General features: G+C 38.7%; 1 protein-coding gene across 1 annotated transcript; it reads right to left on the bottom strand.

Annotated features, from left to right (window-relative positions):
- Window positions 1–420: 420 nt before the first annotated feature.
- LOC140518215 (olfactory receptor 1L1-like) lies at window positions 421–1371 on the bottom strand. Its single transcript, XM_072630155.1, has one exon. It carries the CDS (start codon window positions 1369–1371, stop codon window positions 421–423), a length of 951 nt encoding a protein of 316 aa, XP_072486256.1.
- Window positions 1372–14610: the final 13239 nt, after the last annotated feature.

The following is a 14610-nucleotide window of genomic DNA, read 5'->3' as shown; positions in this document are numbered from 1 at the left end:
CACCAAAACATTTCTCTGATGCCTCATTATGATCCTGGGTTTTCAAAGGCACACAAGAACAGAAGATCTGAGAAATGTCACCAGAAGAGAAAGTTAAGTCCAGAATTATGTGTAGGTTAACTGAAGACCAGGCTAGTTCGTGTCAGATGGGCTCATGGTCAGATGATTGCCACAATGTGATAAATGTGAACTACTAGTAGAAGTTCATGAAGACCATGTACTAAGAATATAGGGATGAACTGTTCTTCCTCAGTAGAAGGATAAAATACATAGCAAATATTAGATTCTTTATGCATTAAAGTTTCTTTATCTCTAAAAAAAATAAAGCTCTCTCCCCTATCCCTCCCACCTAGTTGCCTAAAATGTATGTATTTGTTTCCTATAATGGATAAAGTGGCCAAAGCAGAGTTGACTGCATGTTTACTGGAAAATCTTTCTCAGAGTTCTCTGGAGAGCACCTTTCACTTCCTGGTTCCTTAGGCTATAGATGATAGGGTTCAGCATAGGGGTAACCACTGTATAGAAGACTGCCACCTGCCGATCCCGGTCCAAAGTGTAGCTACTTACTGGTTGGAAGTAGAGCCGGATAACAGTCCCATAGAATAATGTCACCACCACAATGTGAGAACCACACGTGGAGACAGCCTTCCGTAAGCCTGAAGTTGAACGTAGACCAAGCACAGTGACAGCAATGCACACATAGGAGACCAGAATAAAGACAAATGGGGAGAGGGTTGCTGTGACTCCTTCTGTTAAAAGCACTAGCTCATTAATGAAAGGGCGTGAGCAGGAGAGTTGCATTAGGGGAGGGAGATCACAGAAGAAGTGCAATATGCGATTGCTGCAAAAATGAAGTCTTGAGACAAGGATGGTTTGTAAAAGGGAATTCAAGAACGTGAGAAGCCAAAACACCAGGACTATACAAATACACAATTTTTGGGTCATGATGGCCCCATAACGCAAAGGATTACAAATAGCCATGTAGCGATCATAGGCCATAGCTGCTAATAGGTAGCCTTCCATGTTACCCACAGCTACAAAGAAAAAGATCTGAGTCATACACTGAGTGAAAGAGATAGTCTTGCTCCTGGAGAAGGTATGAATCAGCAACTGGGGAACAGTGATGGTGGTAAAGCAGATGTCAGTGGTGGAGAGTTGACTCAACAGGAAGTACATGGGAGTCTTGAGCTTGGGGTCTATCCAGGTTACAGTAATAATCAAGGAATTCCCCACTATAGTAATTAAGTACATGGTGAAGATGACCCCAAAGATGACTGGCTGTATGTCCAACCGGCTAGTCAAACCCAAGAAAACAAACTCAGTCACTAAAGTGTAATTATGGGCCTCCATCAGAGATAAGAACATTGACATTTACCTGAAAGAAGAAGAAGGAGGTAAGATGCCATATGAGACCCTGAGAGAATAATAAGAGAAAACTCTTTGCTTTATACATATCTCAAGATCCAACAGAAGTGACTGTAAGGCCTTTGAAAATTGACCTCTTTGGTGTTTTTATATGGTCAACAATGATGTAGACTTGAGGCCAAATACAAAACTCAAGGAAAATATTGACACCATATTATAAAATCATGAAACATTGCCTTGAGGGTAGAAGGATTTTGCCTCTGAGACAGAAGCAGATATTGCAGTATGCAGGGTACTCTTGGAATCAGAAAATGTTGATTTACAGTTTGAGTCTGTTACTTCTTGCCTGTGTGATTTTGAAAAAAATATTTTTTAATAAAAATATTTTTATAAAATAAGTCAGTTCTCTGGGTCTCAGTTTCCTTCTTTGTAAAATTAAGATATTGAACTAAATGATCTCTAAAGCTCCTTCTTGCTTTAAATCCTATGATTTCATCTCTGGAAGAAAGCAGAGTTCTGTGAAAAGAGCATTGAACTTGCATTCTGAAGACTAGGGGTCAAATATTGGCTTATCATTTTACTAACTGTATGGTCATAAACAAGTAATTTCCCCTCTATGAGATTTGCATTCTTCATCTCTGTCATGAGGTTAACAATACATCCTTTCCTTACTCTAGAGAGAACTCACGAGGTAATGCAAGCTATTTTTATTCTATCCAAAGGTTCTGTTCCTGGTTCTGGAGCCTACTAGCTATTTTTCCCTGGGTAAATCATATAACTTCTCTGATACTTGTTTGCCTCATCTGTGAAATGGGAGATAGAATCGTTTCACTATCTTCATCTCAACAATGGTGTAGGGAAAGCATTTTGCAAAGATTAAAATGCTAGCAAAAAGTTAGTTAGTATTATCTATATCTCTCCTCATTTTTAGCCATTAATCATAATGTTCTTCAGTAATAGTATTCCTATGGCACAAATCCTGTACTGCAATAGAGATGTTTGAGTGGCAGGAGAGTATTCCACAAGGAAGAAAAAACAAGGATCCTACTTCGTTCTACTAGGGGCCAATCTCTTCCATGCACTTTGGCCCTGAAAGCTAAAGAGTGTCTGCCCCAGGGCCTAAGGCTGACTGAAATGATTGCTTTATCTAATTAGGTTCCCCTGTTTTTATTCATAGTCAATCATAGTGCTTCCCCCAACTTCTCTAGAATAAGACATAAAATCCCTAAGCTGGAAGGGACTTCAGAGATCATGTAGCTGGACTCCAATCTAAGTAAGCATCTGATTTACAAGAGCATTAAGAAACAATAATTAGGTGCTGCATGAAGTTCTCCAATAATGGGTAACCCACTTCCCACTGAGGTAGACACTAACTTTGGGATAGTTGTGCTTCCTGGCACTGGATTAAAATGTGATTCCCTTGAATTTCTACCATTGGTCCTAATTCTGCCTTCTGAGATTAAGCAGAACAAGTTTACATCCGCATGTCAAATTGAAGACATTGATCATGTTTGCTTGAAGTCTTTTCTTTTCCAAACTGAACTTTCCTTCAAAATAATATGGTTGGTAATCCCCTCATTACCCCCAAATTCTCCTCTAACAGACTCCAACATATCAATAGCCATGTTAAAATATGGTGCTTAAACTGAAGATAACCACCAAAATGTGGTCTAAACAAGAGGACTATCACTGCAACTCTAGTGGGCAGGGATTTTCTAACATATCTTAAGATCATTTAAGGTGCACCTCAGAGTGGGCACAAGGAATCAATACCTCTGGTTTATTTCTTCTTTCAGACCCTCACCTCATACTGAATATGTTCTCCATTCCCTTAAAAATCTCCATAACCATCTCAGCCTTCCCCAGTTCCCTCCCCTTGGTCTAATTCCCCAGTCACAAAGCTTCTACAAAACTCTACTGTCCAGTATTCACTCACTCCTCTGTTTACGAAGAGAACTGTGATGTGATAAGCAGCATGGCATAGGAGATAGAGAGCTGTTCTCCAAGCCAGGAAAACCTAGGTTAAAGCTCTACCTTTGACACATACTGCCTACATGTAAGTCACTTAAACTTGCAGTGCTTCAGGCAACTCTCTAACTCCTTAAGCTGTAGAGAAGGTGGCAATTTGAATTAGAGGGAATCTGTCCATTACAGAGTTCCCTGTATTAATGAAATCATATGTCTAGTCCCTATCCCTTAACTATAATATTACATATTAATTATTATATTAACATTCTTTTAATCAATATTTAATATAACATTACATAGCATGGATATAAAGTAATAACATGAAATTAGTGTTATATAACATATTATTGATATTATATCAATGTTTATATAATTATATAAAGGACACTGGATTTGGAATTGGATGGCCTGAGTTCAAATCCTAGTTCCACCCTGTTTACTAAGTTATATGACCTTGGGAAAGTCATTTCTTCTAGGACTCTTAGCAGTAAAATGGAGTTAATAATCTTTGTCCTCTCTTTTCAAAGAATTGTTGAAATGCATCAAAAATGATAATATACAGGTGGTTCCAAAAGTCTTGGTGCAGTTTTGAGCTAATAAAACTTTCATCTGAGTTATTAAAGCTCAAAACTGCATTTTTGGGACAGCCTGTGTAATTAGCATGTATATATGTGCATATGTACATGTGTGTGTATATTATATATATAATGGTTCAAAACTACACTAAGATCCTTGGGGCACTCCATATATTAAAACATTCTATAATAGTAAACATATATACCTACTCTACAATTGCTTATCTCCCATTAGAGTGATTTGGTTCCCTTTCCTTTAATTAACTATTCTGCTTGCTCCTCTGTACTCTTTAGTCTTATCTCTCCACTTAGCTCTGACCACAGAGATATTTCATATAGCATAGGTAATGGGAGCTTTCTTTCTTATACATACACCCAATTACCAGTAAATTCATAGCCTACAAATACTTCATTGAGATGTAACTCAACAATTCCACAATACCACTATTACTAGCAAGTCATTATGGTTTACTAAAGAGTCATTGAAATATAGAGGATCTCAAAGATCACTCATTCTAAATCATACTTGAAAGAACATACCCTCTCCAGCATCTGTGACATCCAACTTCTTTCTTGAAGAATTCTCATGATAAGGAACCTATTACCTGTTGAGGTAAGATTGGACAAGCTACCCTCTATTACCTTTACTTGAGCATAACGTGAAGAAGGGATAGAATGTAATTTTCATAGCTATCTTCTACTCTCCCTTGGCTTCCTGTACCTGGCCCCATCCACCATCCAAGATTCTCATTTCCTAGTTGTCTAATCCTCCAGATCATACCAGCTTTCCCTCATTCCCTACCACTGGTGTAACTTTTCTTGGTAGGATATCATATACCCAGGAATATTGGTGGTGGTGTTTGGGTTCACACCACTGTTCCATAATTTCTGATATGAGGTACTAAGGGACCATGTGGATGAGATAATGATTTTCCTCCCTTGGTGTCAACTCAGAGATGGATACAAAATATATCACTCTTTACTCTCCCCCTCCCATAATTATAACATGTCTACAATTCAAACTGGCAAGGGAACCAGGTGTGATGTACTGTTAAGCACAGCTGGGGTCATTTTGGGGTGGCTGATCCATTGAACAGAAGGCATAGAAGCAGTTTGAAGTGAGAGAGAGAGAGAGAACATTAAATTTACTAGAAAGGACTTGAATCTCATCTTGTCCAACCCACTTTGTGTATAGATAAAGATAATGATTCTCAGAGAAGCTATGTGACTTGTCAAAAAGAATAAGTGCTTGCCATTAGTGATAAGTAATGGTGCCAGGAGTTGATCTCAGATCTTATGACTCAAACTACAGTGTTTCTTCCCCCATTAAACAATGAACTGGAAGACAAAACTATGGAGGAATGAATAGATTTTTTTTTGCATGGCTGCAGAGGGGCAAACCAGGAGAACCAGGAGTGAATCATTGGGCATGAATGTGGGGATCAGGTCTGAGTTCCAGTGAAACAGTTTTTAGTACAAAATAAGGAAGATATTAGAACTACTCAGCAATGGAATGTGCTGCAACTGTGTGAGAGTCCTCTGAACTGGTCAGTGCCAAACTATAAACAGTTCCTGCTGTCAGAAGTTCCTTTCCAACTGTTAAAATTCCTCACTACTATAAATTCATCAAAGTTCACATTGAAAACATTCCTATTTTTAGCCAGTATCACATTGGGGAGATATTAGGTACAGATATTTATTGCTTACAGTGAATAGCAAGAAAATTTATGTCCTTTATTGAAAGAAGTTTGAAAGAAGAATGCATATGCAAAGAACTCTATAGGCAAACACACAAACAAATATGAGCACATATAAACAGGCACATAAGAGAAAGGGGAACAGAAATATCAATTAAGCTGAAATTGAAGCTCACTCTATCATATTAAAGATACTACCAGATTTTTCCAAATGTAATGTTAGATGAGGAAGAGAAAGAGGACCATTCCTGAAAGCCTTGTTGTCACTGCCCAAATCTTAAATAAAAAATTTTTATTACTTTGAGGCTGACTTTGAACAGAATCCATGATGCTAGATACTTACAGATAGATCATGTTGTCCAACATCATTTTCCAGGCAGGACTGTCCTCTTAAACAGAATATTTCCTTGTGTGGGGGTGGGGGCAGAAAGAGTAGGAATTTGGATGTTGCAAAATTGGTGGAGGGAGGGGGGAGTCCACTGTATTCAGGAGATCTTTATTCTACTCCTGAAGGAGCCACTTTAGATAACTTAACCTCAATTTCATCATATGTAAAACAGGAGGTAGGATGGAGTTTGAAACTAAATGGAGTTGAGGCTCCCTTCCACTTCTGAAATGCTATGGTCTGTGTCCAAAAATGCAATGTTCTAAGATTTCTTCTAACTTCTAACTTCTTTCTGGCATAAACTTTCTATATTCTATATACTTTATTTTCCACTATCTCTTCCTGATCTGGCACTCTATGTGCTATATTCTAATATTATCAGTTCTAAGTCATCTTTCTACTTTGCCATTCCTTCTTAATGTTCTAGCATTCTCTCTTCTAAAGTTCCTTTCATATCTCTATTACAATATATTATGTTGTGTCAAAAATTCCTCTCATTTCTAACGTTCTGATTTTCACAAGGTACCCGCTCCCAGCCTCCTAGTATCTCAAAAATTCAGGTTATGCCATTTCCCTCAGACTTATACATAATCAATCCTTTGATTCCTGCACATAGAGCAGGCAGAAAAATAGGAAGAAGAAGAAGACATGCAGAAAAGCATATTGAAATTCTTCTCACAAACCCTGCTTCTGAACGTTGTAAGTGAGGAAATGATCCCAATGTCTTTACCCTTGTCCAGTTCAGATTCTGCTTAGCAATGCCAAAATCCACCACACAGCACAGAAAATTCTCCCTGTGGGGAAGAGAGGAAGGATAAGCTCATTACTTCAGGCCCCCACAGAACCCAGGTCTGAGTTCTGGATATTTCTTCCCCATCCCCTTTTGTAACTACAAGGGCTTTGGTGTCACTCCTACTCTGATTCCCCATCTAGTGATATCAGCTCCCATCTCTATTGATCTTCTCCTGGGACCTGAGATTTTCAACAATTCTCTTGGAGAATTTTGTTCAGAATCAGATGAGAAAAATTATTCTTAGAGTTATAGAGAATCTCCATAACTCCCATCCACCCTCATCCAATTTAAGGGGAGAAGTGGGAATTGAAGGTAACTTAGTGCCTTTAGAAACATGTTTATCTCCCCTTATCCCTAGGGACAAAGCAGAGAGTAGAAGAGGAAGAGAGAGTCATGAACAAGAATTTCTAACTCTTTATATGAACACTGGATATAGAGCCTGAGAATATGCAAAGATTAATTAATCTTTCTTAAGCACATTTCCTCACATCTTCCCTTGAGGTTGATAATGTAAATATTCTCAACATTTTATAAATCAGGGAATATGCTCTTAATCTTAATGATATTAATGATTTTAAGTCCATTTTTTAAGTTCACTCAACTCATACATAGCAAAACTGGCACTTAAACTGTTTTCTTAGGTCCAAGTCCAATGTTCTTACCACTGTAACATATGAGGATCAGAATGGATATTACATTCACACAAAATATCACTCAGCCATCAGAATACATATCCTTTAATGAGAGTGTCCATTAACTTGGAACATTACTCCCTTCCCATAGAGATGATTAAAGATAACATGATGGATTCCACCAAGGATTCCAGAAAGACATGTGCCTCTTGCTCAACTAAAATGGGGCTTGCAGAGGATATTTTAAGAGAGAAGTCAAAATTTTTCATGTTATGCTCCAAAATGATATGACCAAGCTCAGGGAGGATACTAAGGACTTACAGCCTGGAAAAATAAGAAACAAATACTGGTTTTTTCACAATGCCAACCCCCAAAAAAATAAATTAAGAATTTAATGAGCATCTTTGACTGTGATCATAGTGAAGAAATTTGTTGTTCTATCATTTCAGTCATGTCCAACTTGTTGTAACTCCATTTGGGAGGTTTTCTTGGCAAAGATACTTTAGTGATTTGCAATTTGTTTCTCCAGTTCATTTCACAGATGAGGAAACCAAGGCAAACAGGGGTAAGTGACTTACCTAGGGTCACATAGCTAGTAAATGTCTGAGGGCAGATTTGAACTCATGAAGATGAATTTTTGTGATTCTAAGTCCAGTGCTCTAGCCATTGCACTATGTAGCTGTCCATGAAGTGAAGAAATACTTCCTGGGTATCACCAGATGCCAGTGTTCCTCTGCTCCATCATCACAGTATGAAGATAACATTAGAATAACAAACTCTGCACCAGTGGAGCATAAGCACTGATAGAATCTACAAAACTGAAAAGCATTCAAGGATGGGAAAAACTGTGAACTATATGCCTATTACCTGAGGCTCAGTCAAGTTTAATGTGGAGTATAGCATTGCTAGAAAGGTGGTCATGAGGTGATGATATTTTTTCAGTTACAACAACTCATGAAACTGTCTGCAAAGAAATGAATGACAATAAACTATGTTATTGGAAGGAATAACTATACTGTATGAATAACAGTTCCTTCAGAGTATTGAAGTGTAGTTGTTTATGTGCTGCACGTAGGGTATTGTTAACAAAAAATATTATGGCCAGAGCAATTCATGAAACTGTTAAAATGTGAATGTGTTGGAAATCTGAATCAAAATAGAAAATTCCCACACCAATAATATCAGAGTTGCATTTTTTTAAAAAAATATTTTAACAATGTTACAATTCATTGTAATGGGAAAATGTATATTATCTGATTTTTTTTGTTTACAATTCACTTCAATTTAAAAATTTATGCTTTAGAATTAAACAAAAGTGACATTAATATAACTATACTATCAATAGAACACAAGGACTTATAAACTAGTCAAAGAAAAAATGTAATTCAGAAAATGCAGTCTCAGAGACTCTTGGAGTTCAAAAAGATTTCAGAGGGCATCTTGTCAAGCTCTTACATGAAGCAGGAATTCCTTCCTGAAAAGCCCTAACAAGTGACCATTCAACTTCAAGAATATTTCCACAGGTAGGGAGTTCAATTTTTAGATAACTTGGATTTTTCAGAAGTTTTCCCTTCTACTGAGTGAAAAATCTGCTTCAGTCTTGTCAGCACCATGGCCAGAGACAGCAGTAAAGCAGAGAGCTGGTGAGCTGAATCAGCACAACACTAAGGAATATCAAACCAATAGTAGCAATGTATCACCCTTATGGGAATGAAAGAACAATAGTAGTGGGGAATTTAAGAAGAAGAAGATGTTGGGGCGGAGCCAAGATGGCAGAGTAGAAAGACACACATAGGCTAGCTCCGAACCCACAGCCCATAAAATATCTGTAAAAAAGAACTCCCAACAAATTCTGGAGCAGCAGAAGCCACAGAACAATGGAGCGTAAGAGATTTCTGTTCCAGAGAGCCCTGAAAACCTCTCACAAAAGGTCCCTCATGCTGCGGACCCGGAGCTGAGCCCAACCCTGTCTTGGCCACGCGGCACCAAGAGGAGCGAATCCAAGCAGGCTTCAGGGATGGAATCTCCAGCAGCCGTGCGGGTCCCTCCACCCACGGGCCCCAAAGGTTGGTGAGAGGGTCTTCTCAGATTGCTGAGAGGGGAGTGGGGTGCCCCCATAACTCAGGCCCCCTCGGGAGGCAGCAGCAGAGGCGGGAGCAGACCAGGGTTCCCCAAGCAGGCAGGAGCCCAGATCCATTGTTGAAGGTCTCTGCATAAACCCCCTGAGGGAACTGAGCCAGTGAGGTGGCCCTGCCCCCACCTGAGCACCTGTACTTGATCTCACACTGAATAGCAGCCCCGCCCCCGCCAAAGCCCTGAGGCTGGGAAGCAGCATTTGAATCTCAGACCCCAAACACTGGCTGGGAGGATCAGGAGGTGAGGTGGGTGTGAGGAAAATATTCAGAGGTCAAGTCACTGGCTGGGAAAATGCCCAGAAAAGGGAAAAAAAATAAGACTATAGAAGGTTACTTTCCTGGTGAACAGGTATTTCCTCCCTTCCTTCCTGATGAGGAAGAACAATGCTTACCATCAGGGAAAGACACAGAAGTCAAGGCTTCTGTATCCCAGCCTACTCGATGGGCTCAGGCCATGGAAGAGCTCAAAAAAGATTTTGAAAATCAAGTTAGAGAGGTGGAGGAAAAACTGGGAAGAGCAATAAAAGACCTGCAAGCAAAGTATGAACAGCAGATCATCACCCTGCTAAAGGAGACCCAAAAAAATGCTGAAGAAAATAACATCCTGAAAAATAGGCTAACTCAATTGGCAAAGGAGGTTCAAGAAGCCAATGAGGAGAAGAATGCTTTCAAAAGCAGAATTAGCCAAATGGAAAAGGAGATTCAAAAGCTCACTGAACAAAATAGTTCTTTCAAAATTAGAATGGAACAGATGGAGGCTAATGACTTGAAGAGAAACCAAGAAATCACAAAACAAAACCAAAAGAATGAAAAAATGGAAGGTAATGTGAAATATCTCATTGGAAAAACAACTGACCTGGAAAATAGGTCCAGGAGAGACAAATTAAAATTTATGGGCCTACCTGAAAGCCATGATCAAAAAAAGAGCCTAGACATCATCTTTCATGAAATTATCAAGGAAAACTGACCTGAGATTCTAGAACCAGAGGGCAAAATAAGTATTCAAGGAATCCACAGATCACCACCTGAAAGAGCTCCAAATAGAGAAACTCCTAGGAACATTGTGGCCAAATTCCAGAGTTCCCAGGTCAAGGAGAAAAAATTGCAATCAGCTAGAAAGAAACAATTCAAGTATTGTGGAAATATAATCAGGATAACACAAGATCTAGCAGCTTCTACATTAAGGGAAGGAAGGGCGTGGAATATCATATTCCAGAAGTCAAAGGAACTAGGACTAAAACCAAGAATCACCTACCCAGCAAAACTGAGTATAATGCTTCAGGGGAAAAATTGGTCTTTCAATGAAATAGAGGACTTTCAAGCATTCTTGATGAAAAGACCAGAGCTGAAAAGAAAATTTGACTTTCAAACACAAGAATGAAGAGAAGCATGAAAAGGTAAACAGCAAAGAGAAGTCATAAGGGACTTACTAAAGTTGAACTGTTTACATTCCTACATGGAAAGACAATATTTGTAACTCTTGAAACTTTTCAGTATCTGGGTACTGGGTGGGACTACACACACACACATGCACACACAGAGAGACAGAGAGACAGAGCACAGGGTGAATTGAAGAGGATGGGATCATATCTTTAAAAAATGAAATCAAGCAGTGAGAGAGAAATATATTGGGAGGAGAAAGGGAGAAATGGAATGGGGCAAATTATCTCTCATAAAAGAGGCAAGCAAAAGACTTATTAGTGGAGGGATAAAGAGGGGAGGTGAGAGAAAAACATGAAGCTTACTCTCATCACATTGCACTAAAGGAAGGAATAAAATGCACACTCATTTTGGTATGAAAACTGATCTTACAATACAGGAAAGTCGGGGATAAGGGGATAAGCAGGGTGGGGGGGATGATGGAAGGGAGGGCATGGGGAGCAGGGAGCAATTTGAGGTCAACACTCATGGGGAGGGACAGGATCAAAAGAGAGAATAGAAGTAATGGGGGACAGGATAGGATGGAGGGAAATATAGTTAGTCTTATACAACACGACCATTATGGAAGTCATTTGCAAAACTACACAGATTTGGCCTATATTGAATTGCTTGCCTTCCAAAGGGAAGGGGTGGGGAGGGAGGGAGGAAAAGAAGTTGGAACTCAAAGTTTTAGGAACAACTGTTGAGTACTGTTCTTGCCACTAGGAAATAAGAAATACAGGTAAAGGGGTATAGAAAGTTATCTGGCCCTACAGGACAAAAGAGAAGATGGAGACAAGGGCAGAGAGGGATGATAGAAGAGAGAGCAGATTGGTGATGGGGCAATTAGAATGCTCGGTGTTTTGGGGTGGGGGGAGGGGACAAAAGGGGAGAAAATTTGTAACCCAAAATTTTGTGAAAATGAATGTTAAAAGTTAAATAAATAAATAAAAAGAAGAAGAAGATGTTTAAGTCAATAGTACTAAATAAGAAGTTATTTTGGACCAACTAGACATTTGTATTTCGAGGGGGAGATCAACTCTGTGAAGGGCATTCCTAGTCAAGATTCCTGGGAATTTTCCATGACTTAGATATTTCACTTTGTTTTCTCACAACACACCAATCCCCGGGAAAGTGACCAGGGGAAGCACGTGTGTGCACATGTGTCTATTTTTTTTCCAAACTCACATATATTTTCTCTACTGCAGCCACCCTCCCACATTGGATAAGCATTGGCTTTTGTTGAGTCTGTGATAAAAATTCTCCTGAGATAACGTAAAGGCATCACTGATAACATAATTATCTAAGGCTCTACCCTCAACAGCTTTAGGGTAGTTGCAAGAGACCAAACACAAAACCTGTAACTTATAGCCATTGATCCTAGTCCTACCCTCTCAGGTTAAGAATAGCAAGATGTAAAGTGAAGAAATCCATAAAAAATAAAAAATCACATAAAAAGAATTTCATAAAAACCAACCATTAGCTTTTTAAATCTTGTTTTTAAATCTGAAAAAAATACATTTTTCCTAGGGTAGATAGAAATTAGTTTTATTTCTTAATAACTAAACTACTCCCACCAAGTTCACAGTTTATGAAAGTAGAGCAGAAAGACCTGTGGAAGTGATAATGGATTGGGGCTCAAGGGTAGTGAGAAAAACTGTGAAGGTCACAGTCAACAAAGTTGCTTACCTCCCAGAGATTATTCCACACACAAGAGCTCTAAGACTGCTGCAGGTGTATGATGGATAAAGAGAGGGGGACCTAGGTTCAGCTCAAAGCATTGATCTCCTTCTTTAGTGAAGACTTATCCCTTATATAGAAACCAGCAGTGAAAGTAGTGATTTCCATCTCTCACCTCAGAGATCTCCAGTGAGAAGGATCACTGGGGCAATTAGTATAACTGGTGCCAATCACTGGATAGGAAGGTGGAAAATGTATTGTCAAAAGAAAAGAGAGCACAAGTGCTGATATGAATTCAAAAAGATACGGTGGGAGACACTAGGAGATCAGGAGGCAAACTGTCAAAAATCCTAGGGGAGAGGGGTAATTTAGATTTCTTTACCATTACCTTACTGATGATAGATAATATCATATTTGAGTGATCTGAGATCTCTACAGTGCCTGAGACCCTTTGCATAGAGAATAACATGATGGAAAATAGGCAAAACTGCAGAAAGTCTTAAATAATCTAGAACCATTCTGATCCTGGGTATGCTTGAAAGAGCTAGAGAGTTTCTAAGAGCCAAGAAGCATGTTTTCCCTGCAAACTTCATTCTGAAAGAGATGTAACATTTTTTCTGATCAGAAACAACATTGTTAGACTGGAATAGCAGTGTGCAACTGAGGACAAGGGTAAGCAGAACTGTGATTTTCCGCTGATCATTTCCACTGAGGATCAAGAAGGAGCCAAGCAGAGATGAAGCATGGAGGGAAACAAGCTCCTTCAAGATGTTACCTGAAAACCTGGACTGAATAGATTCCTGAAAAGATTGTGTGATGACTGTCTTTGATAGATTTAGTTCTTCTCAGCAATGCAAGGATACAAGACAACTCTAAAAGACTCATGATGGAAATGCCATCCAGAGAAAGAATTCTGCTGATAGAAGCATACATACTATCTGCTCTCTTATTCCTTTATTGTTTTGTTTCTTCTTTCTTGTGGTTCCTCCCATTAGTTCCAATTTTTCTTTACAACATGACTATTGTGAAAATATATTTAATATAAATGAATAAGTAGATCCTGTATCAGATTGCACATCGTCTTGGGGAGGGGGTAGGAGAAGTAGGGAGAAAATTTGAAACTCAATCTTATGGAAATGGATGTTGAAAACTAAAAATAAATAAATAAAAGAATGAATTTAAAAAGAAGTAAATGAGCTTTTACTTAATTTTTTTTAAAGTATGCTAACAGAAGAGGACAGTTTAGTGGATTTGTTGATTACTCAGGTGAAGAAGTCAGTTTTAATGGTGGGAGCAGTTAATAAGCAACAACAGGAAAGAATGCTTTCTGGTCCAGAGGTTTCTCTGGAAAATGCCTTGAATCCCATGGAACTGAGGACTACAAAACAGGATAATAGGTATAGTCATGATTGGGAATAAAAAAAGGTGATAAAGGAATCCTATTACTAATCCCACCCCTAACCCATATTATGTCCAGGATAGAGTCTTTTAGTATGGGAGAGTTAGAGAATGGGTTGATTTTTAATATTAAAGAACTCAAACAGCTGCAAAAAATAGTCATGTTGAACAGTCAGTGACATCTTAGAACAATGATTAAGGGGGAAGTGGTCTAATAGGAGTGATTAAGAACATGTTATTTGCAGAACTCTTTCAACTGATAGAACTTAAGAATTATTAACTTTTTTTAAAAAATCAGTTGAATCAATTGGAGGCCCAATATGGAGATTGTCTTTTAGTCCTTTTTAAGAGGAGAAAATGGGACATTCTGCACACATGGTCCCATAAAGATGATTCCATGTATAACCATTTTCATAATGAAGCCCAGTGAGGTTGGAGGCAAAATTGGGTGGAGTTTAGATGAACGTGATTATACATGCCTGTAATTGTTGCTACTGGAAAAGATTGAAACTAGTGGATTGTTTGAGCTCAGGAGTTCTGAGCTTCAGTAGAGTTAAAGTTAA

Source organism: Notamacropus eugenii, chromosome 1 (genome assembly GCF_028372415.1).
Source record: "Notamacropus eugenii isolate mMacEug1 chromosome 1, mMacEug1.pri_v2, whole genome shotgun sequence".
NCBI classification, from domain to species: domain Eukaryota; kingdom Metazoa; phylum Chordata; class Mammalia; order Diprotodontia; family Macropodidae; genus Notamacropus; species Notamacropus eugenii.
This window is presented reverse-complemented; position numbering and strand designations above follow the sequence as displayed.

What these genes read in the sequence shown, in the direction of transcription:
- LOC140518215 (XM_072630155.1), bottom strand. Translation starts at nt 1,371, where the DNA reads ATGTCAATGTTCTTATCTCTGATGGAGGCCCATAATTACACTTTAGTG.